This window comes from Malus domestica, chromosome 02 (assembly GCF_042453785.1).
Source record: "Malus domestica chromosome 02, GDT2T_hap1".
Taxonomy (NCBI): domain Eukaryota; kingdom Viridiplantae; phylum Streptophyta; class Magnoliopsida; order Rosales; family Rosaceae; genus Malus; species Malus domestica.
The window spans coordinates 11,042,933-11,070,108 of NC_091662.1; the positions used below are offsets into that span (position 1 = coordinate 11,042,933).

At 35.2% G+C, this 27,176-nt stretch overlaps 2 protein-coding genes and 1 long non-coding RNA gene across 4 annotated transcripts; 1 reads left to right on the top strand and 2 right to left on the bottom strand.

Annotated features, from left to right (window-relative positions):
- Positions 1-10,495: 10,495 nt before the first annotated feature.
- LOC103400860 (uncharacterized) lies at positions 10,496-11,463 on the bottom strand. Its single transcript, XR_523808.4, has 3 exons — positions 10,923-11,463; positions 10,758-10,816; positions 10,496-10,661 (listed from the first exon to the last, which is right to left on the bottom strand). It is a non-coding gene; the product is annotated as an uncharacterized lncRNA (long non-coding RNA).
- Positions 11,464-13,155: 1,692 nt separating this feature from the next.
- Positions 13,156-14,760, top strand: LOC103400865 (ribosomal RNA small subunit methyltransferase, mitochondrial). The gene is made up of 2 exons (XM_008339551.4): positions 13,156-13,630; positions 13,737-14,760. Exons 1-2 carry the CDS (start codon positions 13,238-13,240, stop codon positions 14,484-14,486), a joined length of 1,143 nt encoding a protein of 380 aa, XP_008337773.3. The 5' UTR covers positions 13,156-13,237; the 3' UTR covers positions 14,487-14,760.
- Positions 14,761-15,802: 1,042 nt separating this feature from the next.
- LOC103400874 (3-epi-6-deoxocathasterone 23-monooxygenase CYP90C1) lies at positions 15,803-22,700 on the bottom strand. 2 transcript variants are annotated; one of them, XM_008339558.4, is made up of 9 exons: positions 21,993-22,700; positions 19,755-20,082; positions 19,294-19,443; positions 18,810-19,091; positions 17,474-17,572; positions 17,018-17,096; positions 16,695-16,801; positions 16,320-16,450; positions 15,803-16,225 (listed from the first exon to the last, which is right to left on the bottom strand). In XM_008339558.4, the coding sequence occupies exons 1-9, from the start codon at positions 22,202-22,204 to the stop codon at positions 16,135-16,137; spliced, it is 1,479 nt and encodes a 492-aa protein (XP_008337780.1). In that variant the 5' UTR covers positions 22,205-22,700; the 3' UTR covers positions 15,803-16,134. The 2 variants fall into 2 exon arrangements, with proteins under 2 accessions (XP_008337780.1, XP_070671362.1); XM_070815261.1 differs by lacking the exon at positions 21,993-22,700 and adding an exon at positions 20,228-20,346.
- Between the last annotated feature and the right edge of the window lie 4,476 nt (positions 22,701-27,176).

Below are 27,176 nucleotides of genomic sequence, written 5' to 3' on the forward strand. Positions count from 1 at the left end.
TCAAGTAGCGAGCAGAGCCTAGCACTAAGGCGTCTAGGCAGTTTCTAAATTTTAAATAGATTTATTATACAACATATAAATAAATGTCAACTTATACTTAAAAAAATACATAATTGTATTAGTCTGCATAAATTGCAAAATAATATGACTTGAAAACATGGGAAAAACATATAATAATTATTCATCCAAGTATTCATGACAAGTCTCTTACAATTTATTAAACAAATAAAATACAAAATGAAAGTTATTTATTTTCTATTTAAATGAAAATCACAATCTAGACGAATGCTTAGACAGGCTTAGTCAATTTTTTAAAACAGTCCTAGTAACATCATTAAAATAAGTTAAATAACTCTATTATTTGTTTAGTACCAAAGCACACTATCTTATATTTTTGCTAAATTGGATCAAATTTCCAAGGATTCAACTAATAACTCGTGGGGTCAATTATGTCCCCACCAAAGGGTGCAATTAAGCCTATTTGGCGTTGGGATCAATCCAGGGGCACTTGCGTGGATCCCTATATATCCAAGCTGGTGCAAGATCCTAAGCAAATTAGAAGCTTCTCTATCCGAGCACAAATCCTCAACGGTATTAATTTTGTTACTACCAACAATCTCTAATTATTTTTGTCGACTAAACGATATTATTTACATTAAAAGGATAAAGAAGTAGGTTAAGTGTAATATCTTGAAAATTAAAAATATATGAATATGTGGAGTAAATCGAAAATAAATAGATTTATGGTTATGAAAATTTGATTAGAGAAATTTTAGAATTTTGTTTCAGGGATTTATTATAATTTACGTAAATTTTTTTATTGATTTGTGGAAAAGACGAAAATGCCCCTAGTTGACTAATTTGTAATTTTATGAGGACATATTTTATCGTATTTCTTGATATATTTGGATAGAGCTTGACCCTAAGAAAGCGTGGGCGAAAACCGTTTGTGAATCAGAGTTGAAACGAAGAAATCAAAGGCTTTGAAAAAAAAAAAAAAAGGAGTCTGGAAGCTGCCATATGGCAGTGTGAGAGAGAAGGAAAAGGAGAGATGCAGGAGAGAAGAAGGAGGAGAGGGACCAATTGGGGAGAGGGAGAAAAAGAGGGGAAATAAGGGGAAATGAGGGAGAATGGGATGAGGGAACCAGATCCCCTTTGACTCGTCGACCCAACCCGGCCATATTTTCTGATTTCTGCCACCATCGACAACGAGAACGGTGCCAAAATGATCCTTACTTCAAACCCAGTCGTTCTCTCTCCCATTTCCATCCCAAAAAACTGATGAAATTGGATTGATTTTAAGAGAAACCGCACGATGGGTGCGACAGGTTTGGCTTCGATTTGTCAAAACTTGAAGCTAACTCCAACCATCACCACCACTAATAGTCTCTCCTCAATGTTAGGAACAAAGCCCAAGTAATGGTTGGGGCGTCGAAGTTTGTTTTGAGGTCGAATCGAGAACACCTATTTCTTGGGTTTCCGGCAGTCCAAAGCTAATTTCAGGTGTTTCCCGGCTGAATTGGAGTTCATCCTAGATATGAAAGTTGTTCCTCTCATTGAACTCTACTTGCCTTTAAAATTTGGTAATTTTTAGAGTTAGTCGGAAAATTTGGTTTCAGTTCGTCGGAAACCGCCACCTACAGCAATGCGTGGCCAGTGGGCCGACGCTGCCTTTTCATGCCAATTTTGATATTTTAAATCCGTAATTGGTACCCATTTGAGGTGATTCAATTGTGAAAGCTAATGTTGAATATTTCCATTACTAGAATATTTTTGGAAATGGATAAAAGAATGAATGGTGAACTATGAAATGCTTAATCCCGCATTAAGGGTACGTAGGTAGTCTAACAGGGGTTAGATGCAGCCTTAAATAATTGAGATTAATCTTTTGTTGGGAATTTGATTGAAGAAGAGAAATTTTGGTGAATTATTTGAAAATTTAATCTTATGTGCTTTGGTAAGTAAATTCTGGTTATAGATTTTGTAAGTAAGAAATTTAAATAAAGAATTGTGATTAACAATTTAACAATAATTAGTTAAACAAGAGTTTAATTTTTGGCCTATCACCAAAATTAGTTTCCAAAATAAAAATTTCAGGTTGGGGCATTACACTAAGCCTCGCAATATGTTAACAATAATGTGGTTCAAATTCGCCTGGTGAGAATCAAACCTAAAACCTCTAATTTACAAATGAAAAGGAATAGCACTAAGACCGTAGGACTAAGTTACCCTTAATTATTTTTACTCCATTCTTTTAACCACATTATAAATCAAGTTCTTAATGAATACGGAATCCAATTTGACCACATTACAAATGTCTTTACCTTCTGATAAAATGTGGCTCTAGAATATGATAGCCTACTAATATATTATACTATATTTGTTGTTAGATTGTTAGTGAGAAGAAAAACTGACGAATAACACATGTCGTGATGCATGATATATATCGAAGGTGAGTTGCATTTAACTTGTATCTCGACCACACATAAGCACCACATTGAACACCAAATAATTGGGCGTTGGGCGTAGAATGTCAACCCCATCATGGCAATTGTTCGATGAATAATGCATATACGAGTTTTGTATGTACATAATTGTGTGTTTATCTTTTTAATTACATGATTACTAATCATTTAATGACAGATAAATCACATAATTGTATATAACTCATGACTGAGGAGGGTAAGTATGCATGGACACTTGCCTAAGTACTAAGAAGAGCACACGTATGCCAGGCACGTTTTTCAGGCATGTATGAAGTTTTGTGACTTGACATATGCCGCAAGCGATGTTATCATGCCAGACTAGGACATAAGCTCGAGCATGGAGAAGACGAAGAGCACACCTACGTAGGCATGTGTCTCTAAGCATACCTGTCAACTTGGAGATGTTCCATTTCTATTTGGACTAGGATTTTCTCCCCTCATCTCACACTATTTATTTTGTCTTTCTCTTTTTATAAAAAATTAATATAAGATATTAACATGGTTTAACTGTAACTGTTCAAATATGAGAGAAGATGAGGGAAAAAAAGAGGGGAGAGTTTCCTTCTCCTTCTATTAGAAGGGAGAACACAACTAACTTCTTTCTACATGACGAGTACTTTTTTGGTGTACTTAAACTAAAATTACGGAATGTTACTATTTTTTTTTTTTTATTTGTAACATTTAGATTTTTTATTTATTAATATATCTTAAAGCATTGTTTTAAGAATCTCTACCTAGCGCAGGCCACCGTCTCGATTAATCTCTAGGTGTTTAAAAATTAAGAAATGACACCTAGACCTACCTAGCACCCACATAGCCCATTTAGACCCAAATAGGCACTCGCCTAGATCGTGACTCTCATTTAGACAAAAAATATATAATTTTCATTTTGCATTTTATTTTTTTTCAATGAATTATATGAGATTTGTTGAATAAATTATAAGAGAATGAACGCTCATTATATGCTCATTCCTGATGTTTTCAATGTGTTATAATACTTTATAATCTATATTTCATTTTATTTTGCAATTTATGTATCCCAATATAATTATGTACTATTTTTAAGTATAAGTATACATTTATGGGTTCTTTTTATCACAAATGGTCCTGAGATTGATCAAACTCATTATTTTGGTCCCTCACTTTCAAAATCAATCAATGTCGTCCCTGACATTCACTACCGCACATCAATTTGATACTTCCGTTAAGATTCCATCAACTATTCTGTTAGTTTGTATGTGGGACCCACAAATCCAATTAAATGGTGACACATAGATTACACAAAATAAGGGTTTTATCGTAAATGGTCCCTGACATTGATCAAACTCCTTATTTTGGTCCCTGAGTTTCAAAAATCGATAAATTTGGTCACTGACTTTCAATAATGCACATCAATTTAATCCTTCTGTTAAAGTTTCGTCAATATTTTTTGTCCCACTAATCCAATCATATGGCGCCACATGGATTAACTATAAGAAACTATTTTGTTAAGATTTAAAACTAAAAGTAAAATAAGAAACTAAAAACCAAAAAAAAAAAAGAAAAAAAAAGGTCATCGTCGTCTTCATCAGGTATGCTCTCAAAAGGAAAAGGAAGGCACCATGACATCACTAAAGTACTTGGCCTCCTGAACTCACTCCTCATTCTCTCTAGTTGGTTATAATCCTAAATCCTATCAAATTTGAATTGAATTGGGATTCGATTTTATCGAATTTAGATTGAATTTTTTTTTTCCAATTGGGGTTGTGGGATTCGAGAAAAATGCTAGCGCGGAATACTCTTCTTTTGGTTCACTCTTAAAAAAAAAAGTTTCGTATAGTTAATCCACGTTGAGCCATATAATTGGATTAGTGGGACCGCATTAACGGAGGGAATAAATTGATGTGCGGTAGTGAAAGTCAGAGACCAAATTTATAGATTTTTGAAACTCAAGGACCAAACTGAGGAGTTGGATCAATGTCAGAGACTATTTGCGATAAAAACCCTTATTTTGTGTAATCCACGTGTCAGCATTTGATTTGATTTGTGGGACCCACATACAAACTAACATAACAGTTGATGAAGTCTTAACAGAAAGACCAAATTGATGTGAGGTAGTGAATGTCAGGGACTACATTGATTGATTTTGAAAGTGAGGGACCAAAATGATGAGTTTGGTCAATCTCATGGACCATTTGTAATAAAAATCCTACATTTATTTATATGTTATATAATAAATTTAATTAAAATTAAAAAAACTGCCTTGGTCCCTGCTTAGACGCCTAGGCGCTAAGCCTCTGTCTACTGCCCGACTAATCCTAGCACCTGTTAGAACCTTGTTTAAAATTAAAACATGTTAGCCATATCGTTTATCTTTATTAGTACAACATAATGACTTGTGTTTGCGATACTTATCAAACATTTATCCTCCATGACTTGATTAAAGTAACAAATGAAGCAGCTTTCTTGGTCAAGTGAACAGGATTACAGGGAAGATAAGCACAAAGTTCGTGATAAAGAGTACCAATTTCTGTCAAATTCAAACCCACCAAAAGAAAATAGAATAAAAGAGCAAGTAGTGCATCCACCACCACGGAGGACGCAATTTCAGGTACTTTCTCACTAGAATTCTTAGCAAAATTCCAAATATTCCGCAATATTATTCCGGGTGTTTAAATTAGTGGCACAATTAGGTTAACTTTTTGTAAGCAGCTCGAGGTTTGAAATATGATCAAATTAAAGCAGTCCAATCTTCCCCGTATCACTATCTTACATTATTGTAGCAATACTTTATAGAGAAGGCTGAAGAGCTACCTTTAATGTTTTAGCCTTTTAGGTACACTTGTTGCATGAGACGACACGACATTTTTTTTTTTGTAATTTAATCTTTGCTTTGTTTGTACACACTGTTGTGTTGTTCACTTGCTTGCTTTCTTCCAATATTTTTATTCATACAACTGTAAATTCTTCGTTTACTCATGTTATGATTTGTAAATTAGTAACACCACACGTTATCACGTACAAAAAAAATTCTTATATAGATGTAATTCTTGCATTTTTATTTTCATCTTTTGCTCTCCTTTTTTAATTATCTTTGCTAGTGCAGAAAGTGAAACAAGGTTGCGGAAATCACTTCCTCTCTTCATATAATCCCACCACTAATCACCTAAATCATACACACCCATCTCTATGGGTATGTCTCCCTCACAAAAAGAAAAAAAAACAAGGCATTTAATTTTCAAGTACATAAATGAAAGCGAGATGTATACACATAAGACATGACACAAACTCTTATAAAAATCAAATCAAATAAAAAATAAAATCAGATAATATCATATCTGACTGTCAAATAATGAACGTAACTAAAAACATAGGGTAAAATGATAATTTTAGAAAAGCTTATAGCTATTATCTGATTAATTTTAAAATAATATCTATACAGATCCTCCATTTAGAGTTTTCTTCTTAAAACGATGTAGGATAATATCACATCACACATGTGACATGTGCAATGTTTTTCTTGATACATTAAGGAGCAGGACCATTCTTGTCGGATCCTCTTTGTGAGAATTTTCCAATCACATCCGTTTATCGTATATTTATTTAAATATAAATAATATTTGACAAAAACTGACAGCTATGATGAATGGATGTGATTGGAGGATCTTTGGAATCCTCAAAAAGAGGATCTGGTCCATTAAAGAGACCAAGATCGTGACAGGTGGTACCACTACCACCGTACAACACCCCAGCGACGGCGAACCACTAACGCGGCCGATTGACGGTCCACGTGAAAGAAGATGGGACCCAACGTGAGGTCGTTGGTGCGGGGTCCGTTCGGAGATGCGTCGGTGCACGTGCTGTGCATTATTGCCTGAGGAGGTTCTTAGATCAACTCGGCGCCGTTTTCGCACCGTCACCCGCCAACATGACTTAATGGGTGGCGTGCTTTGATTGGCTAGCCCACGTGATTCTCCTTCCGTTAACGTCGGTGGAAACGTTTCCCGTTATGGTTCGTTCCCGTGTGGGAAGATTCTCTCTCTATGCTTGTTTCCCGAACTTGCCACTCGGTGCGAGTAGCGTGACGTGTCGTTATATGATTGGGTAAGAATCTGGGAGGAAGAATATTATTGGCTGTTTCAGCAGGCTTCATGTCCCGCGAGTGATGGCGCGTCTTAGCGGGTAATACCGAAATTAGGTCTATAAACTTTACCGTTAAAAAACAACAAACGTAGAAAAGCAATTAGGGGATCTGTTTTGGAGGAAGAGATTCTCTCCGGATTCACTTTGTCAGGATCCTATAAATCTTCACATTTTAATCGTTTATCGTATATCGTGCGTCAAATTTTCATCAGATACTATTTACGTTTAATTTTAAATAAAAAAATCAAATGATTTCTGATCGCACGATGTATGATGAATATCTGAGATATGAACATCCAACAATTTGAATCCGGATGGGATCCAAATCCTGTTTTGGATGCATGCTTTGCTGCCACATGGTTGGGTTAGGCTTTTAGGCTTCTCTCTTTTCGCCAAACCTCAAATTTACAAGTTGAGAAATGTTATTATCTCAAAATTGGAACTCATTATCTGTCACCTGACAGTTTAATGTTACTTTTCAAGCAGTAATTATAAAATACTATACTAAAATCATGAGCTGGTAGAGAGTTTATGGTGAGTCTCACTATAAGAAAGTCCCATTCTTTACTATTAATTTTGACATAAAAATTGATGTTAAACTGTGCAGTGACAGAGAGTCTATGGAGAGTCTTACTTTTAAGAAGTCTCCTTAGCATTTCTCTTGAACCATATTTACCAATTGTTACTCTAGAAAGATTGCATAATTGTTATTTACATGTACGTGATCTAGTTATGGTTGTTTTTACTTTGTGAGTCATACAAACATGAATAATCACAATCTATCTATAAATGCATGCGCGATAAATTTTAGTGTTTTCGAAGTCACATAAGCAGATCCATCTAGTCAGTAAGGTAATCAAGAAATACATCGTTACACCAAAACCTCAAACATACTAAATCTTGTAATTGACATCAGCCTACATAGGTAAAATAAGCATTAAAGTTTACAAATTCTGCAACTTTTGAAACACATTATACTTCTAACATGACACAAGTACGTCACAAAACACACCATAATTTAACCCTCGTTTTCCCACTCTTTATGGCAAAAAGGAAATGGAAACTAAAAGGTAAATACTAGGTAAAGCCAATAAAGACATAACAAGCTAACAACAGAAAGAAAAAAGGGTAATTAAGTCGTTAAAACAATGATTAGTAAGTAGTAATTGAGCAAATGAGCTCCAATCACGGGTTAGGAGTAAATTAAGGTTAGTTTTTGTGGTACCAAACCAGGGGCGGATCAACTTAGGGACAAGGGGGGGTCAGCTAACCCTCAGTTCGGTAAATCTTCATAGATGACTTGAGTCTGCTCCTTTGTAGGTTGGAGTTGCTCTTCATGCATGCCTTCCAACTGCTTAATAAACAGCCTGAGAGAGAGAGAGCTTGGACTGTTGGGCAGCAAGGCATGCTTGGCCACAAATGAGGACTTAAAAGGCGTGCAATATGTCTTTGCAAATGACTTTAGGCATGTCAAGATTCGATGAAATTTGCATGCTATATCAGTAAAAAAAAAAAAATTTGCACATTACACACGCTATTCTTAGAGACCCCCCAATAATATTTCTTGGATCCACCACTGTACCAGACTCACAAACCCAAATACATAATTTGCATGCACGAGTTGTGAAATGTTGAATGTGATTGATTAGGTTTTTGGCACGCGCTTGCAATTCTATTCCTTCACCCACAAGTTTTAGTTTGGATATATAATCTACTTTTTGAAGGCATCATTGCCTTGGCGACAATCTTCTTCCCCGTATTGCGCTGGGGCCTTAGATGTTGGCCTTCATTATTTTTACGGTTGTATGCATGGCGTGATGGCATTATAACATCAACACTCGCTCACTTCCCCTGCGCTCCAGAAGCTAATCACTTTATGTGTTCCACTATTTCTTAATTTGCTTTGCTTCAACAGCACTACACTTTGTAAAGTAGATTATTGGATACCTCACTTTTCCCATTTCCTTGTCTTGCGGGCCATCATCACACGATTTACCAAAAAACCGTTACTTATGGTTGATTTTGAGTGATTTTTTGCCGTTGATACATGTGGAGTCTGTGGTCATAATAATCAGAAATTACATGTGGGCGTTTTTGGGACTGATGTCAGCAAAAAAAAAAAAAAAACAAAACAAAAAGTCTTGTAAACTAAACTTACCTACGACCATCTCCTCATATTATTTATGTTTATACATTGATTCTAAAAATTATAAAACTTGTATGGCGCTCAGGTCGAGTAACTATGAATTAATATTAATTATATATTTTTTGTGAATGCGGGTGTCCCAACTTACAACTGAGGTCGGTCAGGCGAGTAGAATAATGTGATGATGGTGTTGAATGTGCTGCTGACTTTTGCAATTGAGTACTTACGGCTGATGAAGGAACACCTTTAGGCCTAGAGTTCTAAAACCTGAATGCAAGGTTGCCTAATTCACTACAAAGTTTAGGATCTCCTGTACCAGGTTTGGCTACCTCAACTATATTCGTGAGAATATATGTGCTCCAAATCGGGCAAAGATACTAAAAAAGAGATGAGTGTTTTTATGGTAAATATGGTTTGACCGTCTGAATGTCGAACTACAAAATGAACTTGAGAGTAGTTAATCATAGAACATTTCATTGCGCCAGAAAGCTAATGAAGTGACCTCTTTCAGCGAAGGAATCGAAGATTCTTTACTGGCTAAGACTTAGATAGATAATCGAATGAACTAGAAGTAGTGTTGTTCCTCCGAACTGAAGGTACTTCTAAAGCGATTAGTTCTACAACTCCAGTGATGTTTCGATGAACAACCACTGGTGTTCCAACGAACTGAAGATGTAGTGATGGAGGGGTTTAGGATAATTAGTATTATTCTCAAGGTTATGAGAAGATTTTGCGTAGATCGTTTGAGTTGTTTGTTGAGTTGAAGGGACTTCTACGTTGCAAAACATCATGTATTTATAGAGATGAATTCCTTGATGGCTAAGTCTACCGAATAATATTATTCTAATAATATTCCAATTATTCGGCATATTCTCCAAGTAAACTTGAAATTATTCTCGGCTGAAACTCTATTGTTATCGAGTCTCGTCGTCTTCGACTAGGAATCTGAACCTAAATTGATTAAATGATTGATTCAACCTTTATCCGAAAAGCAATCATGATCCTTAAGATTTATTTCATCTAACAACTTACAATATATAGGTCAAATGCGTGCAAAATCGAGTCCAAACAACTTGTTAATTATTTCAGAGTTTCAATGCCTCCAATACATTATTCACCATGTTTAGGGATGGGCAATGGTTATGTGGACGGGTAACCGCGGTTACTTTACCCATAACGGTTTATGTTCATACCCGCATAACCGTTTACCCGTTGGGTAATTACATAAATGGTTATACCCATAACCATAACCGTTTATAAACGGTTATCCATACCCATAACCGTGTACCCATTTACCCATAACCATTTACCCATTTAACCATAACCATAACCATTTACCCGTTTACCTATTTTTTCGCTCATTTATCCTTTTTTTTTACCCATTTACCTTTTTTTTTGCCCGTCTACATTATTTTTTTTAACAATTTGAAAATTACAAAAGAAAAATTTGTCATAATTTTTATTTTCTGACCATTAAACACCGTTATAAGTACATTTTAGCATACATTTCCCTATTTTAATCATTTAAGTCCTCGTATAATTCCAATAATTGAAATAATAGTTTACGAACGATATTTTTCTGTATAGCAACCAATCAGTTTTTTTTTATTCTGAATAGCAACCAATAAATTATGGAAGTTCAAGAACCTGAGAAAATTGAGCCTAAAGGAAGAGTAAAAGTAGAGCTTTTTTATTTCTGAATTCCCGAATGATTTTTAAAGCAACAGCTCATAAATCTGTGTTTCTGATAACAAAAAACAACCATACGAAACCAACCAAATTTCATCTAATTCATCACAAAACTGAGTTAACCCTCTATTATTTCATATAATTTCATCTAATTGAAATCTGTGTTTCGAACACGTTCAATCACAAAGTATCATCAACTCGTTGTCACCAAAAGAGGCCTACAAAAGAAATGTATAATTGAATTAGTATGCATAAATTGAATGAGTATCACCAATAACTCCAAAGTAAAAAAATAAATAAAGATTAGTTTTTACCACATTCACATCAGTATCATCACCGAATGAAGAATCTTCAACACGAGTAGAGTTTGAATCTGGTTGAATAGTAAAATTAAAATTAGGCTAAAATAGTAAATTTTTGAACATATACATAATTTATATGAAATTTTACAGTAAGTACCTCGCATCTGACCCCACAACCAGTCTCGAGAACACATGAGTGCTTCCACTGTGCTTGAATGAAGTCGGCTACGGTGTGGACTAATAATCCTACCACTAGTACTAAATGAAGACTCTGAAGCTACTGTAGATACAGGAATAGCCAAAATATCTCGAGCTATCTGATGCAAAATAGGATATTTAATCCCATTTGTCTTCCACCACGACAATATATCAAAATCTTGAGTCCTAGGCAAGACTTTCTCCCCCAAATATAGGTCTAAGTCAGATTGTTCATTATCGATGGTAGAATCCATAACAAACTGGTCATAAGATGTTAAAGGATCACCAACTCTGAAATCAAATGACTGTGATGGAAAATCAGTCGAAGAAGAAGATTCAGAAGACCGATGCCCAGGTCTATGCTTCAATTCATACTCTTTGACCAACTTAACAGCCAAGTCAAAAATTTTCTCAATTTCTGATGGAGCATTCTCTTTATAAATAAGAGAAAAATAATACTCAATCAATTTCATCTTGAACCTTGGATCCAGAATAGCTGCAATTTCCATAGCACCATGAATTTTATGCCAATACTTTTCAAACTTGATTGACATCTTTGTTGCCATTAACTTAACTTCAACATACCCATTGATTTGTATGTTTGATGGACCATTGATTTGTATGTTTGATGGTTAATTGGTCTCATATGCTACGTATACAAGGGTCCACTTATCTAAGCATACAAATCAATATTAGATCCCCTGCAAACTGCTATAATATGGTTTTTAGTTTGCTAATTAAAAGCTTAACATGCATGGATTAACAAGAATATAAAAAAACTGATGGGCTTGTGTTTTGTTTTGTGATGAGTAATTATACTCATCTTTTTACCAGACTTTGGGTAAGTAAACGTAACTGTCAAGGATGGGAAGTTGGGAACATTTGTTCGTATAAAATGGCGGCATTTAGCACAGCAATTATACTTGGGGCTACTTTCTGTCGGTGCCCCTGCAGGTCGTTGCATACTTGACTCCTACCCCCCCAAAAAAGAAGAGAAAATTGCATACTAAATTGGGGTGAGTCTAAATCATCCTGTCTCTTTGTTATATCTTGCCGTGTGACCAATGCAACATAATTATGTACGGATGCACGTACTTTTATGGGTATCAAAACATTAGGGAGTGATTCCACACATCTCTTTCACTTTATTTTTCTACTATTACATTCAACAAACCAAATGATAATAAGGGGCATGAAAAGAAAAGGTAATTGGAGCAACGGACCTGAAGTTCAGTTTTGAACTAAAAATTTGTGAATATTAGTCCTTCAATTTGTTGTAATGTGGAGCAATGGTTCTTTTGACTAACTAAGTTAGAACTTCCATCCAAAATAAAGGAACAAAAAATGGATGCTAATTCTGACGGAGTTAGCCAAAAAGACTATTGTTTCACATTGTAACAAGTTCAATGATCAATACTTGTGGATTTTTAGTTTAGAGACCAAAATTCCAATTGGGCTGAAATTCAGGCACTATTGCTTCAATTTAAACCAAAAAAAAAAAAAAAACCAAAGATTTGCCATAAGGAAAAATGAATGTAAAAATCATTTCCCAAACAGAATGACCACAAAACATAAAGAATTTCAATAAACCAAACTAAATCGATGATGTAGGGTTGGCTACACTTTGGCCAAATCATTACCAACATGGTTAGTTCAGTTTACAGTTTAGGTCATAAACTGAAAGAAACTAAATCTTGTCCACCTTTACTCAAAAGGATAAGGGTCGTTTAGTGGGCTGGATGAGATTTGGTCTTAAGGATAGGTTGACTGATAGAGACATGTAAGACAAGGCTTGTAAAACACGACAAAGATAGGTTCGATAACCACTCTATTGTAGAATCATAACCAATAATGTTCAATCATGTCTATCACACATTTGACACAACAAATAAAGGAATGAACTCAAGTCTATTTTAATTGGTCATAACCTATCCCAACCAAACCACCAAAAAGGCCTAATGCCACATAGACAAACAAATATAACCATGGTGTATATGGGTTTCACCTATATTTAGATAAGTGGTTTTTGGCTTGTTAAATAGTTTGTTTTTGTATTAAATTCAGAATATTTGTGAGAGAAAGTATTTTGGGCCCCAAAATGGCCCAACACTTGTCCAATAAAAAACGAAACGTACATAGCCCAATTTTTGTTCGAGATTGGGCCACTATGGGGCAGTTACTAGCCCAATAACAAATTAGCAGTATACCACCTCTCACTTTTCAAGTTTTGAGCATCAAACTTGCGAAGCCAAAATTCCGACCACACCAACTGAAATTTAAATCTCAACGGTAATATGCTTCGAGTCCTAAAACCTCTTTCTGGACTCAGCCCCAAGCAACATTCACTTGGGCAGCTGCAATCGAGGTACAGATATCGCCGCCACCCCAAAAACGATGGCGGCGGCGATGGCGTTTGGAAAACAGAGGAGAAGAAGGATGGTTATTTGCAATTGCACAAGAACAAAGGGCAGCACCTCTTAACCAATCAACGAATTCTCGACAGTATTGTTCGAAAATCCGCGATAAAACCTACCGACACCGTCCTCGAGATCGGACCCGGCACCGGAAATCTCACCCTCAAGCTTCTAGAAGCCGCCCAGATGGTCGTCGCCGTCGAACTTGATAAGCGGATGGTGGAGGTTCTTCAAAAGCGAGTTGCGGAGAGTGGGGTTCAAGATCGTTTGACTGTAAGTTAAACGCCGGTTAAATGTTCGATGAAATGCCTGAACGGGATTTTGAGCATTTGGAATGAATGACATTGGTTAAGGCGTTTGATGATTGGTCTTTTTGCAGGTTATCTGTAAAGATGCATTGAAGGCGGAGTTTCCACCGTTTGATCTTGTTGTGGCGAACATTCCATACGGAATATCTTCGCCTCTGGTGGCTAAATTGGTGTACGGGGCAAGGCCGTTTCGGAGCGCCACACTGCTGCTGCAAAAGGAGTTTGCGAGGAGATTGTTGGCTAAGCCAGGCGACTCGGAGTTCAACCGCTTGGCTGTGAATGTGAACCTGGTGGCGGATGTGGAGTTTGTCATGGATGTGAGCAAGAGGGAGTTTGTTCCTTGCCCAAAAGTCGATTCATCCGTGGTTATAATAAGGCCAAAACCTGAGGTTCCGAACGTTGATCTAAACGAATGGTGGGCTTTCACGAAAGCTTGTTTCTGTAAGAAGAACAAGACGCTTGGGGCTACATTCAAGCAGAAGAAAAAGGTGATGGAGCTACTGGGGATGTCCAAACTGGCAGGCTCAAATGGTGAAAGCAAAGATTATATTAGCAGCACTGACAACGACGACGATGAAGGAGAGAGTGATGAAGAGGAGTTTTCTCCGTCTCCTTGCTCGGAAATGGGGGCAAGTTCTTTCAAGGAGAAGTTAATGGGGGTTCTGAAATCAGCTGATTTCGAAGACAAGAGGCCTTCGAAGCTGTCGAATGAGGAGTTACTGCATCTACTGGCATTGTTTAATCAAGCGGGAATATATTTTCATGATCAGTCCAAGAGTAGGAATGCAGAGAATGAATCATTTACTGTTGCTTACAGTTGATAGCTATTAGCTTAAACTACTTGGAGGGAAATTCAAATTTGAGCATGAAGAAAAAAGGCACACCGCTCTAATCAATTTGGCTATGTCCAAACTTGCAATAGCTATTAACCTATTAGCTACGTGGTGTTGTCACAATTTCACTCATTAGTTGGGATGTCACATTTTGGGGATTCTCTAATACAATTAGGGAGTATAATCCAATGATCTGTATCTATCTCATCACGTGACGAGAGAGATACTGATAAGGGATATATCCTAATTACATGTTAGAATCTCTCTAGATTTTGAGGCGCTCACACTTAATTATAGGAGAACCTTACGATAATATGACAATGATCTTATGATGCCCTCACAAATAATTGTTTATAGTTTTTGTTTAGCTAAATTGGTTGAAGCGATCAATTCATAAATCTCAATTAATGAAATGCTCAGTTTTCTATATTTTCATTGATATGTAGTCAGTATTTGATTTTCACCAATTTAGCACAATTATGATTTGTAAAATTGATCATTTCAGTCAATGTTCCTTGCGTCTATTTGTTTTTCCTTGTTTTCACCATAAGCTATACTATTGTAGAAACCTTGAGAAAATGATCAATTTATTTTGTGCCTGAAATTCTCAGGGCACTTGTGCATTCCTCAAATTGATTGTCAATGTAATCTCATGAACAAAATGATCAAAGATCCATGATTCATCATTTGATTGTTTGATTTAGAACATTATTGATGGAAGAGTCTTTAATGAATTTGAAGTTGAAACTCATTCCATCAAAGAGAATGATTGGGGTGGTTATTTGTTCGGTTTTACGTCCGATACCCTATCCATTTGGTCGGCTTTTACTTGCTTTCTTTGCTCACTCCTAGTTAGATTTAACCACTAACTGAGTTAGACAATCATGTGTTTATCTTTCTTATCACGTGATTGTAGAAAGTTTTCGTGGCAACCTAGGAGGCAGGCTTCGACGTGCAACCATGATCACCTTGTTACAATTATGGTACCATGTGTGGCTCCACCAGCTCAAAACTAATTGAATGGTGGTACTGGAACTGGAGCCTGTATGCAGCAGGGTAGGACCAAAGGCAACATTTCTTTCTTTGAGTAGATAACCACCACTCAACTCAAGTTATCAGATCGATGGGGCTTTAAAATAGGAAGTTTTAACAAAACACTCCCGGTACTGTTCACTTTTAATGAAAAACCACATTTTTACATTTCCTGGTACTATTCACTTACACATTTATTTGTTCTTTTTCATTAAAACTAAAGCTTTTGAGGATTTTTTTGTTAGTTTTTCTTTAAAAATATGGGAGTTAGATTCATTCAAACCTCACTTGTATAATTGCATTCAATTTTTCAAGGGCCAAGAAGAAGGAGCCAGCCAAAGGGCCCAAAAGCACCTGCAATTTACAAGATGGCGACACAAGAACTACCCTATAATAGTATAATACACTTAACATGGGGGCTTGTTAGATTTCATGATTGGTCTTTTATAGTTCGGAAAAATGCTAGGATCAGTCGTGCATGCCTGTGACAGCATGACGGGAAGCTAGTCCTGGCCACTAATGCTTGTGATGCGCATGTGTGGGTGATCCTAGTAACTCTTTGTTTATTCAACTGGTTGCTATTTGTACAGATAAAACTAACTTTCTAAGTGTTTATGGACGTGACTTTAATGGGCAACTTCCTCTTCATCTTGACCATTGGAAAGTGAACAATGTCATCCTTCTCAGCAACCCATCTGAATTGAAGAACCAAAAAAAACTTCAGCAAGTGGAAATTGCAGCAATTGGGTTTTATTTAACATTTTTTTTAATTAACGGCAATTTTAATACCTATAATTGGTGACAAGATGATGAAGAAAGATTGATAATTCAAGCCTGGATAGCTCCAAACCAGGGCACAGCCTCTGTCCTCCACCAAAGGGTGTAAAACTAGTGTTGTAGTTTACAGCAGCTTCTAATTTCTGTCAAAGAAAACATATTTGCATAAAAATTAACAAATTTTCAATAAATTAAAAAGCTGACGTTCTACTTGTGATTTGTTGACTTTGCGGTACAACTAAAGATTAACATGTATGATCTTTGATTTGACGAACACTCGATTGGATCGTCATTACACCAACTATTCCATCTAGGTGGCGTAAATTATCTCTTGAGTGGTATAATCATAGTTACCAAAATAAGATAAACTAGGAGGGTTTATCTTACCTCCCATCTCCAAGGATCAAACTGGTATGGGTTTTTATAGTTTTCTTCATCCATGTGAACAGAAGTAAAAGATGCCAAGACACACCATCCTTTTGGTATCAAATAACCTGGAAAAAAAAAACAACATAAAATCATAGGCAAAACGAAACCGAGATATTATTGATAGTTTAAAAAAATCGTTCTAAATTCCTCCTTTATAGAAACACGAGGGAAAAAATACATGCGAAGGATTACAATGGGGCTTTTTAAAGAATGCTAATAACAGCTATCAACGAAAATAATAATTAATTTCCTTTTTGCTTCAAATAAATAGTGATATATACCTTTGATTTCAACATCCCTTTGAGCTTTTCTCCAAACAGCATTGATGATATTTGCCATTCTAAGAGTCTCACTTATCACCTTAATGAAAAAAAAAAAAAAAAAAATAGAGCAATTGACCAAAACGAAAACCTAATCTCGATTGTCAAAATAATTAGACGTGTTTTATAGACTCATCATATAATCCTTATCGACTCGTCATTTCACTCTTATAGACCCATCATATTTTTAGAACGGTTAGTTCAGCACTTAACAATAAAAAAAATCAAGAATCATTTTATATATATTGGATAGTACTATTTATATTCATTTTTACCTTCTACACATACTTGTTAATTTTTATCCATTGAAAGTCTTCAATTCATTCGATTCAATGACCGAAGGATGTGTGAGAGATAAAAATCGATGTGTGCATACCACCACCCTTTATATTCTCTTTGAAACAAATTGGGACTCACATTTTGAGTAAATGGCAAGGACATGTAATCAGTCCATGCATAATTTTCCGTGGAATCAGTCTTCTTCTTCTTCTGCCTCTTCAATTCCATGTTCTCCTCCTGCAAATATATATAACAACAAAGAACATTCTGATCACTAAAAATACCTTTTGTGGTACAGCAATCATACTAAAAATATCAAACTGATCACTCAAAGTATTTCACTTTTTCACCCACTTTCTCAGAATTTCGCAGTGTCAGAGAGAAGAGAAACAAAGGGTTGTATTCTGTGACAATGTACTGCACCAAACAGTTCTTAGATTCATCTTCCACTATGATGTTCTTAATAAATTGCCTTTAGCCCTACATGGGGTTTAAAGTTTGGAACCCAACTCTTTTCAGAACTTTCTCGTCACAACTCTCTCGCATGAAAGTGAGATAATGTCGCAACATAAACTACTTATATTGTCATAATGTAAATCTTGTGAGTTAGTCAATGTTTGTTTTTGCCTGAATGTGCATGGTGGGTTCATAGTTTATAACTCATAATGTACTTTTCTTTATCATAACTATCGAGTCTCGTTTTTATGACTATGATTCATGATCGTCAACTCTCTTTCATATCACATATTGAGATTAGAATAGTGAAATTATTTATAATTATTATTGACTTTTGATATAAACTTTAATGGTAAGTGAGAAAACAAATTTCATGTAATTCATACGATATATCGTGGACTATAAAACCTAACATAATTTTACTTACAAAAAGGGTTGCTGACCCGAGCTAAGTGTCGTATAGTGACTGTACGACTGTGCCCTAGTGGTCGTAATTCGCACAGAAACGACGTTAATTATAAGAGTGGTCCCTCATCCAGAAGCCGTTGGATTTGCAAATCCTACGGCTGAAAACTGTAACAAAGTGGGGACCTATTCCCCGCCACACAAACTCTCCATGTCTGACTCAGTGCATGCAGTCGAGTTTCTAAAGGAAGATGATTCTTTTTGGATTCACTTTGTAAGAATTTTAAGGATTCTTATATTCTAACTGTTTATCGTATATCATATGATCAGTTTTCATCAAATACTATATATATTTAATTTTAAATTAAAAAATTTAAATCATTTTTAATTGCACGATAAATAATTAAGATGAAGGGATCCTCACAATTTACTTCCCCATGGAATCCAAACCCGTTTCTAAAGAAACGAAAGCAAAGTTTGTAAGAAAAGTCAAGCACTTTAGAGATAAAGTGACTGGGCCCACAGACTCAGTACAAAACGAATCCTAGCCGTTCGATTAAGAAGCAATGAGTAAACCGTTGTGATGTCAACTGAGGTGGATATACGTACGTACCCGTAATTTGTCTAAGGCCACAGGGCTGTCACTTAGAAATTTGACGGCTAGGGTCATGGCCATGGGAACAGTCTCCTCTCCTGGGATCATCATCTCTATTATATTTCCGGTGATGAAATCCAACGGCAGGCCTTGAGCCTCGTTGTTTTGGTCACCACCTTCTAACAGCACATCCATTGCATCTTTTACTGGAATTGTATTTTGAGGACAATTTATATTCTCCATTGCTACCTTTTTCATGTCTAATATCTTCCCCACCATCTTCAACAATCGCTCTCTAGCCTGCCAGCAAATGAATCATGATACATCCACACAAATAACACCAATAATTGAAACAAAACCCTGGATATGAGTAGTATTAGAGTAGCGGAATTCAATCGAACTTGAGATCACGGGTGCAAGAGTGAATTAACTGAGCTAACAAACCCTTGCAAATATAAGCATGCACTAAAGTTTAAACGCAAATAATTCACACGTACTTTACCTTGAGAGATTTATATAGCCTTGTTCCAGGGAGCTTGATAGGTATGCAAATTAATCCTTTGATGTACTCTTCAAATTCTCTCTTGAGAAGGTTTAAGTCTTCACCAGGATTAACGCTCATTAATACTTTAACCAGTACTTCAAAGGTAATCTGAAATATCCAAAAAGATAGTATACACTACATAAATGTTCTCACATGTATGATGAAAGAAGAGCACTATATATAGTACATTCAATCGCTCATGCACGCCCTCGTTCGTTAATACAAGAATGCTTCAACAACCAAAATATGCACATACAATTGAAGGGCATACATTTGCAATTCTATATGTGATATGAATGACAATTTCCTATCGTATATCTAGCATGTTATGTTACAACCAATTAATATGGTTCACTTTGTTCAAATTTTTACTTTGGCATGTAAAATGTACTACTTGAGCACATAGATAGTTGGGGGACCTTTTGGGTTTCATCTTGGACGTAAATGGGAGACTGCATGTCTCTCCAAAGAGCCAAGTTGAGTTTGATTGAGTTTTCGATGTCGGTGGTGATTCGAGCTTTGAACTGTGGTGATTTCAGAAAACCAGCGATGAGTCCATGCACTCTCTTATGAAGGCTTCCATTTGTTTGGAGAATGGAGTATTTTCCCATCAGTTCTGTAATTGATTTCGGATAAGCAGGAATGAAAGTATTTCCATGGTTTTGCATTACCACCTTGTTCACCTCAGCATCCGTGGATACTATGATAGGAGTCCCCAATATGTTAGTCTTGAACACCTTTCCATACCTATATTTAGAGAGGCACATTGTTATTAAAAAATTCTAGTGTACTCCGGTTTATAATTAACATGCATCATATAAATAGAGAGTTGAATATACAATTCAGAATTGAACAGACTAAGAATCTAACGGTTAAGAATCCCAATACATACTATACACAGATGAATATTAGAAAATCTTATTGCGAGTATATATATAGGATCTAGAAGCCCATGTATATCATATACTGATAAATACTAGAAAATCACATTGTACGTGTACACTATACATTATCAAAGAGGATGCATACTATACACCAATTCGCTGATACATACTAGAAAATCGAATTACTCAAGCCAATTAAATTTGCTAGTTTATCATTGATGATAGGATATGTATGGTCATTTTTGTTGGGAGGCTGAAATCTATGGTCCCATGGAGAATAGGATGTGTTGTTAGTTAGTTAGTACAGAACTGCAGAAAACAATAAAGGTTGGGGGAAGGTCTATTTTCAAGGCTTCCCAGCCAGTTAATTAGTATATATAGCAGGCTTTTTCTTTCCTTCTTTTAACTCCTTGGGGTGGCTCCTTTTACACCTTGTTTCTTTTTTCTGCTATGGTCACCATCTGCCATGAATGAAGAAATTCCATTCTTTTATTTTATTTACTTTATTTATAGATGTTGGTAACACTTTCTTGTTGCCCTGCCGTGCCTGCCCATTAATTTCTTATTTTCTTTGTTTTAAAATTATTTTATGACACAATATTCTATTCTATACTTTTATAAGCCAAACGACCTAATAAAAATTATTTACGGTGGTAAACAAATGTTGTTTTATATTCGACATTTTATTTTAAGAAGGTGGAAGAATTGGACTAAGACAAATTTGACCTGTCATAAAAATTAAATATCAAACTGTCATCTAAGTGAATTAAAATGGAAACTTCCTACTAAGTATTAGAAAAATACTCGTAAGCTGCCATGTAATGAGTCATTATTTTTTTTTATACTAAGAGATACGTGGTAAAAGGAAAATATTAACTTAGAACTTGGGGTGGAGAAATAAATGTTCTAAATAACAACTTGAACTATATGAATTGTTATGGTGGATACGACATTCCTTCTCAACCCATTCTACCTCGAATTTCTCTTTTCTTAGTGTAGCTTAAAATAATAAAATCGCTTAAAAAACACATTAAACTACAAATGCTATAAAATCATTATTTCATGTCTCATCGTTGATTATCACTTTATATTTAAAACATATATTTGAAAAGAAAAAAAAAACTAAAACATATATATTTTAATGTTTAGTATATATTTTCATGTCTCTTCGTTGCGGATGCTTTGACGTCTATTGGCCTAAATAGTTCGAATCTTTGGGTTTAAGGGGTTTTTCTCTCTAATATATATATATTTTTTCTATCAAAAAAAAAAAAAAATTCCATCGGTTAACGTTATCCTTTTCTTTCTTCTTATCTCTTTTTTCTGGTACATGTTAGATGATTCCCATTAAAAGCAATACCTTTACCAACTCGAATCTCTTTACCAACACATGAACCGATCCAACCCTTAACTTTTAGGGAATAAATTTTTCTTCCATAAGAGTTCTACAACATCAAATAATCATGGTTGAATGTTTGGGAAAAATCTAAAAATTGAAAAGAATATCACCAAAGAGCAGGAGTACGTCTGAAGTTCATTGAAGCACAGCAGAGCAATAAATACACACATATATTTGTATAATATGCTATATCTATATCTATATATTTGGATACTTTATATAGTTTAGCCTCAAGGCCATAATTCCCTGATTAGGATAATAATAATACGAAGAAAATAGAATTAAATCAGAAACTAGTACTATTTTCCGACAAAATAATCCAATATTAGTAAGGGTAGAGAGAAGGGAAGAAGAAAAGGAGCGAGAATTCTTACAGAGATCTGCGTTTTTCCATGAAGCTGACAGGTCGAGAGGTGTAGCCACAAGCAATGAAGTCAAGGGTTTCTCCTATGAAAGGCCAACCTAACTTCCCTTTTGGAACTTGACCCTTTTGATTTTCCCTCTCTTTCTTGTTCTGGTCCTTAAACCAATACAATGATCCTACAAGAATTCCCACCAAAACCCAACATCCCAAAACCCATCCCATCCTCACAAAAAGTAGAAGGATAAAAAACTTTTGGTTCTTTCGAACTCCTTGTGATGTTTATGTAAATCCCTGGTTGTAGAAACCTAGCTAGATCAAGGATTCAAAACGCTGGAGTTAGCCTAATGGCAAGGATGGATAGAATGATAAGTAGGAGCAGGTTAGGTTCAGAGTTGGAAGTTGAGTATGAGTAACACAGAGATTTTTTGAGCAACCCAACTGCTGGTTATGAGCTTCTCACTATTCCATGCAACTCCAACTAGCTAGCTCTCTCTATATACCGTAGTGTTTTTGTGTGTGTGTGTGTGTGTGTGTGTGTGAGAGAGAGAGAGAGAGAGAGAGAGAGAGAGAGAGAGGTTGTTGTTTTTGAGGGTTGAAATGAATTGAATTGAATGAGAGGAGGATCGAGTGAGAGATTCGGAAGATCAATGAGGTTTCAACAGTCATTAAAGAGGTGGTCATATTATTATCATTATTGGGTGCACCAAATATGTGACACGCTTCCATTTGATATTTTCCCCTCCATGTTCATAATTTTATAGAGTGATAGGATTTTAAGTGGATTTTACTTAATGGAAAAAGGGGGAGAGGAATATTTCCTTGTAATTTGATATGAGATTTCGTTGGTCTTGAGTATATTCATAATAATGTTTTTTTTCTTAATAGCAATGTTGGAGTGACAATGACATTATTGCTTTAATTAAAAAAAAATTCATGGACTAGCAAATAATCTCTCTATCACACTTTTCATTGTTTTTTTCGAAAATGTTTTTCGCACTTTTCTCTTTCTGGTTATACACTCCCTTTCTTTTTTAGGACTCAGAAGTTAGAAACAAATAATAGGGAAAAATATAAGACTAAGAAGAGTAATAGGGAAAAAGTTTTAAATGGTTTTTAGACAAGTATTGATTTACAGCTAATTTAAATTGCAAAAAAAAAAAAAAAAAAAAAAAAAAAAATTCAACATTGAAACTATAAGCTCTTTGATGACGGTATGTTCTTCGGTTTTTATGACACTCAAACTCCACTTTTTTCAAAGAAACTAGTTAGTCAAACTATAATTTTAAAGGATTTTAAAAGTGATAGATTTGATAGGATTTAAGAAGATTAAAGACTCCTACAAAATTCATATGGATTTTAAAGAATTTGAATGGATTGTGGTGGATTGTGGGGGAATGATTTGAAATCCTAGGAGGTGAGGTTGTATTCTTTTTAGTTTTGGTTATACATACTTTTTGCTTTCAAATCCCACAAAATCCACAACTTATTGAAATCCTTCAAAATCTTAATTTTTTTAATACACTTAGATTTGGATGGATTCTAAAATCTTTTAATTGACTACACCTAGATTTTAATGGATTCTAAAATCCTTTAAAATCTTTTAATTGACTACAATAGGATTTTAAAATCTTTTAAAATCCTCTCAAATCCAAGTTTGACCACACCCCCTAAATATCATAAATTTAGTTGTTAAAAGAATAAATAAAGAAACTTGTCAAATAAATAAAGAAAATTATTGGAGCCAAAAAATAAAAAAAATTGTCAACCTCATCTTTTTATCTCATTTGGAATGTGTTCAACAACGACCACCCTATAGCTTTTTAGGTTTGAAAGAAACCTAACAAGGGGGAGTCTTCTAGTTTAGTAAAATACTTTATAACCAAGCTCACGAGTCACGACATAAGTTCGGCTCTTATTATCTGGACTCTTTGAGAATAAAAATAACAAGAATGAAGGAATTATAATATGAGAAATAAAATAGTGGAGTGATTATAACATGAACATACTTAGTGCAACAGTTAATTAACATTATTATAGAATCTTTTGCATTGTTTATTCACATTGCCCATAATGATTAAGTGAGTGTGACCTAAAGTACCAAACGAATTACTATTTATTTAGTACTCCAATCATATCCTCAACATTATTCGTTAATGCAAAGACACGTGTTCTTTGATTATGACGCCTAGAGGGGGAAAAGTGGAACTCTAGTGTAGTATCTCACATCGGCATGGTGAGGGTTGGTTCCTGGCATTATATGTACTTGCCCCTCTTCCTAGCATGATGCGTTTTGGGTAGTGATGTTCTCTTGCCTAGGAACAAATCCGTGAGAGCGTGGCCCAAAACAGACAATATCGTGCTACGACGCAGTCGAGATGTGACATCTAGCGTTGCTAATATGATTTTTAACTAATAGAGAAGATTTAGACTCAAAATCTCAACGAAATAGAATACTTTTAATCGATTAAACTTTGGACGCTTTAAATTAATTTTCGTTTAAAAAATTTATTGGAGTCAGGTGGGACAAATCTTGTTTACATTCTAGTTAGAATTCATCCCATAAGTCTTTATGTTTTATATTAAGTTTTACGAGGGATGCTACAATAATTTGTGATTTTCAGGACACTAAAATATTAATTTCTGATTTATTTCTTTAAATATCACTCGTTCATTTTCCGTTGTAGGGTGGAAGATGTCCCAAAGTTTCATATCATTCTCATTTCGCAATTCATTTCAAAGTTTCCAAACATGTGGATTGCTATGAAATAAATTATGTGAGGAAAAAAAAAAAAAGAAGGGAAGGACAAGGGTGATGACTACTGAGACTGCTGAGTGGTATGAGCGGTGACAGACGGGTCTATTCCAAGAAAATATGAGCCGAATTATCTTCATGAACCTCATGTTTATAGAATGAGAGTTGTTAATGAATATGATGTCGTGATGTTCTTTTTCATTTTTAAGTCAGAGATTTTTGTTTTAATTTTTAAAATTGATGAGTTCGTTACTAATTTATTTCCACCCTTATCTATCTCATTGTAAAAAATAAAATAAAAATGTTGTCAAACACATTTATTTCTTTGTAAACTAAAAGAAAGAGTGAAATGATCATTTTAAACGTAAATAGCAGCTTTCGACGACTTCCGATTGAGTTCGTCAATAAATGTCCACATATGCAAGAAACTTTGTCAAATAAATGTTGACATCAGAGCACACAAAGGCAATGCCAATTGTTGCCAAGTCTCACTCATGCACTTTGTCAAACATTTTAAGGTGCACAAAGTGGTTACACCTCAACGACCAAGGAGTCATCGGAGGCGAGCTCAACAACTTTTTTTGGCCACCACGGGATCAATCGACCCCTTTGACCTCAACGTGAATCCGCCAATAAGGATGTATGATGCACACGATTATGTCGGTAAGTCTCTGATGAAAAATCTGCTATAACGATTATTTTTTAAATTATTTTACTAAAATGATAATTTTTCAATATGTTGTCAATGTTTGCTCACAACAATTAAATATTTAGTGACATACTGAAAAGTTGATTGTTTTAACCATTGAAATTTAAGAAATGATGGTTTCTTTTTTGCAAAAAGAAATGAATGGATGCCATAAGAGTGAGTGGTTTGGGTTGCCAGCATGTGAATGCACTTAGGTAAAAAGATGATTGTGGGGGTGGTGCACTCTGAAGGGCCAGTGCTGCTCATAAGTCATTGACCCTTTTCATTTGCTGCTTGGCCTTGGATTATCATGACACTTCAATGTCACCCATTACCATATTGATGATGATCATCATGAACATGTAATCACTCGACTATATAAATTTCACGGCAACAAATGCATAATTTTAGTGACGCCACCGGTTGTATAAGAAATTTTCTCTTATAACAATGTATAGTTACAATAACGTCATCGTTCTAATTAATGTGAAGTCACCAGTTGCACGAGAGTATTTCTCGGAGAACCTAATTGCATATTTGCATTATTTCTGACTGATTTCAAAATTGATTGATTTGTCCATCATCATCAGTGTTACCGTTGGGGATTTGGGTCAAAAGGACCATCCTGCCAAATTTGGGATCTCAATCTTTTGAAGTGTCGGAGTTTGGCAGGGATATGAAAGGGTACCAGAAGTTATGAAGATGTAATCCGTTTAAGATTTGCTATTGCAGAAAGTACTTATGCTATAAGCCCTTTTATTAGAAGCACATCAAGCTCTATTAAAAATCCGATTACTACTTAAAAATAGCACTTAACAGATGCTGCTTCAAAAAGAACTTCCATTAAGTATTTTATGTCTGCAAAGTTCTGCCTTTTATGATAGAAACAACATGGATAAGTTTGTAGTAAAATCTGCTGTAATCACATTCATCAAACAAATGGAATGCCTACTTGAGGAGAACTTCCCTGCACAGCGGCATGCCTGTCGTAAGTTTCTTTCTATCCTGTTCGAGAGATCAAAGGTAGGGAACAGGGTGAAGAGATCAAAATTTCATAAATATCAAACATATGGTTATATCAACTCTTTATACATCAATGCGAAGCACCCTAAACCTTCTCGAAGTTTGAGGTTGTCACTAGTCACTGAGAATGTCGAATCTGTACTCTAAAATAGGGGTGGAAAAAATATTCCAAACCGAAAAAATTCTAATCTCAAATAAAAAATTTCCCAAATCGAAATTTCGATACAAGATTCAGGATTGTCTTCTCAATATTTTGGGAATCCCATACAGAACCGAAAATATATATTATTAATTATTTTATATATATTTATACATATTATATATATTTATATATATATATATATATATATATATATATATAGTTAGAGTTAATTTCAACCATTGGATTGTTTCAAATTGATCTGTGCGGTCCATTCATTGTTACGGTTCTCCAGCTTTCTCTCCATTCATTTCAATTGAAGCTAACCTCCCTCCCTCAGCCACCTAGCCCTCTCATCTCTGTCTCGAATTTGAAGTCAACTCTGGCCCACCACCTCACCATACTATTACTACCGTATCCAATTGTGGAGCCTTTGACACACCCCGACCGAGATCAAGGCATGCTGACTGTCACGTAAGAGTGACGTAGCCATGTGCACAATGCGGAAGCGATAATGATAAGAATTATACGAATAATTGAAAACCAAATTGCTAGAGTGCACTACTAAACAGAAAGTGATAGAAATTAGTTA

Excerpts from the sequence above, each read along its gene's own strand:
- LOC103400865 (XM_008339551.4), top strand. The coding sequence starts at position 13,238 with ATGCTTCGAGTCCTAAAACCTCTTTCTGGACTCAGCCCCAAGCAACAT. Across the intron at positions 13,631-13,736 it reads GGGTTCAAGATCGTTTGACT|GTTATCTGTAAAGATGCATT; the intron begins GTAAGTTAAACG and ends GTCTTTTTGCAG.
- LOC103400874 (XM_008339558.4), bottom strand. The coding sequence starts at position 22,204 with ATGGGATGGGTTTTGGGATGTTGGGTTTTGGTGGGAATTCTTGTAGGA. Across the intron at positions 20,083-21,992 it reads ATGGAAAAACGCAGATCTCT|GTATGGAAAGGTGTTCAAGA; the intron begins GTAAGAATTCTC and ends CTCTAAATATAG. Across the intron at positions 16,226-16,319 it reads CATCTTGTCACCAATTATAG|ATGGGTTGCTGAGAAGGATG; the intron begins GTATTAAAATTG and ends TCTTCAATTCAG.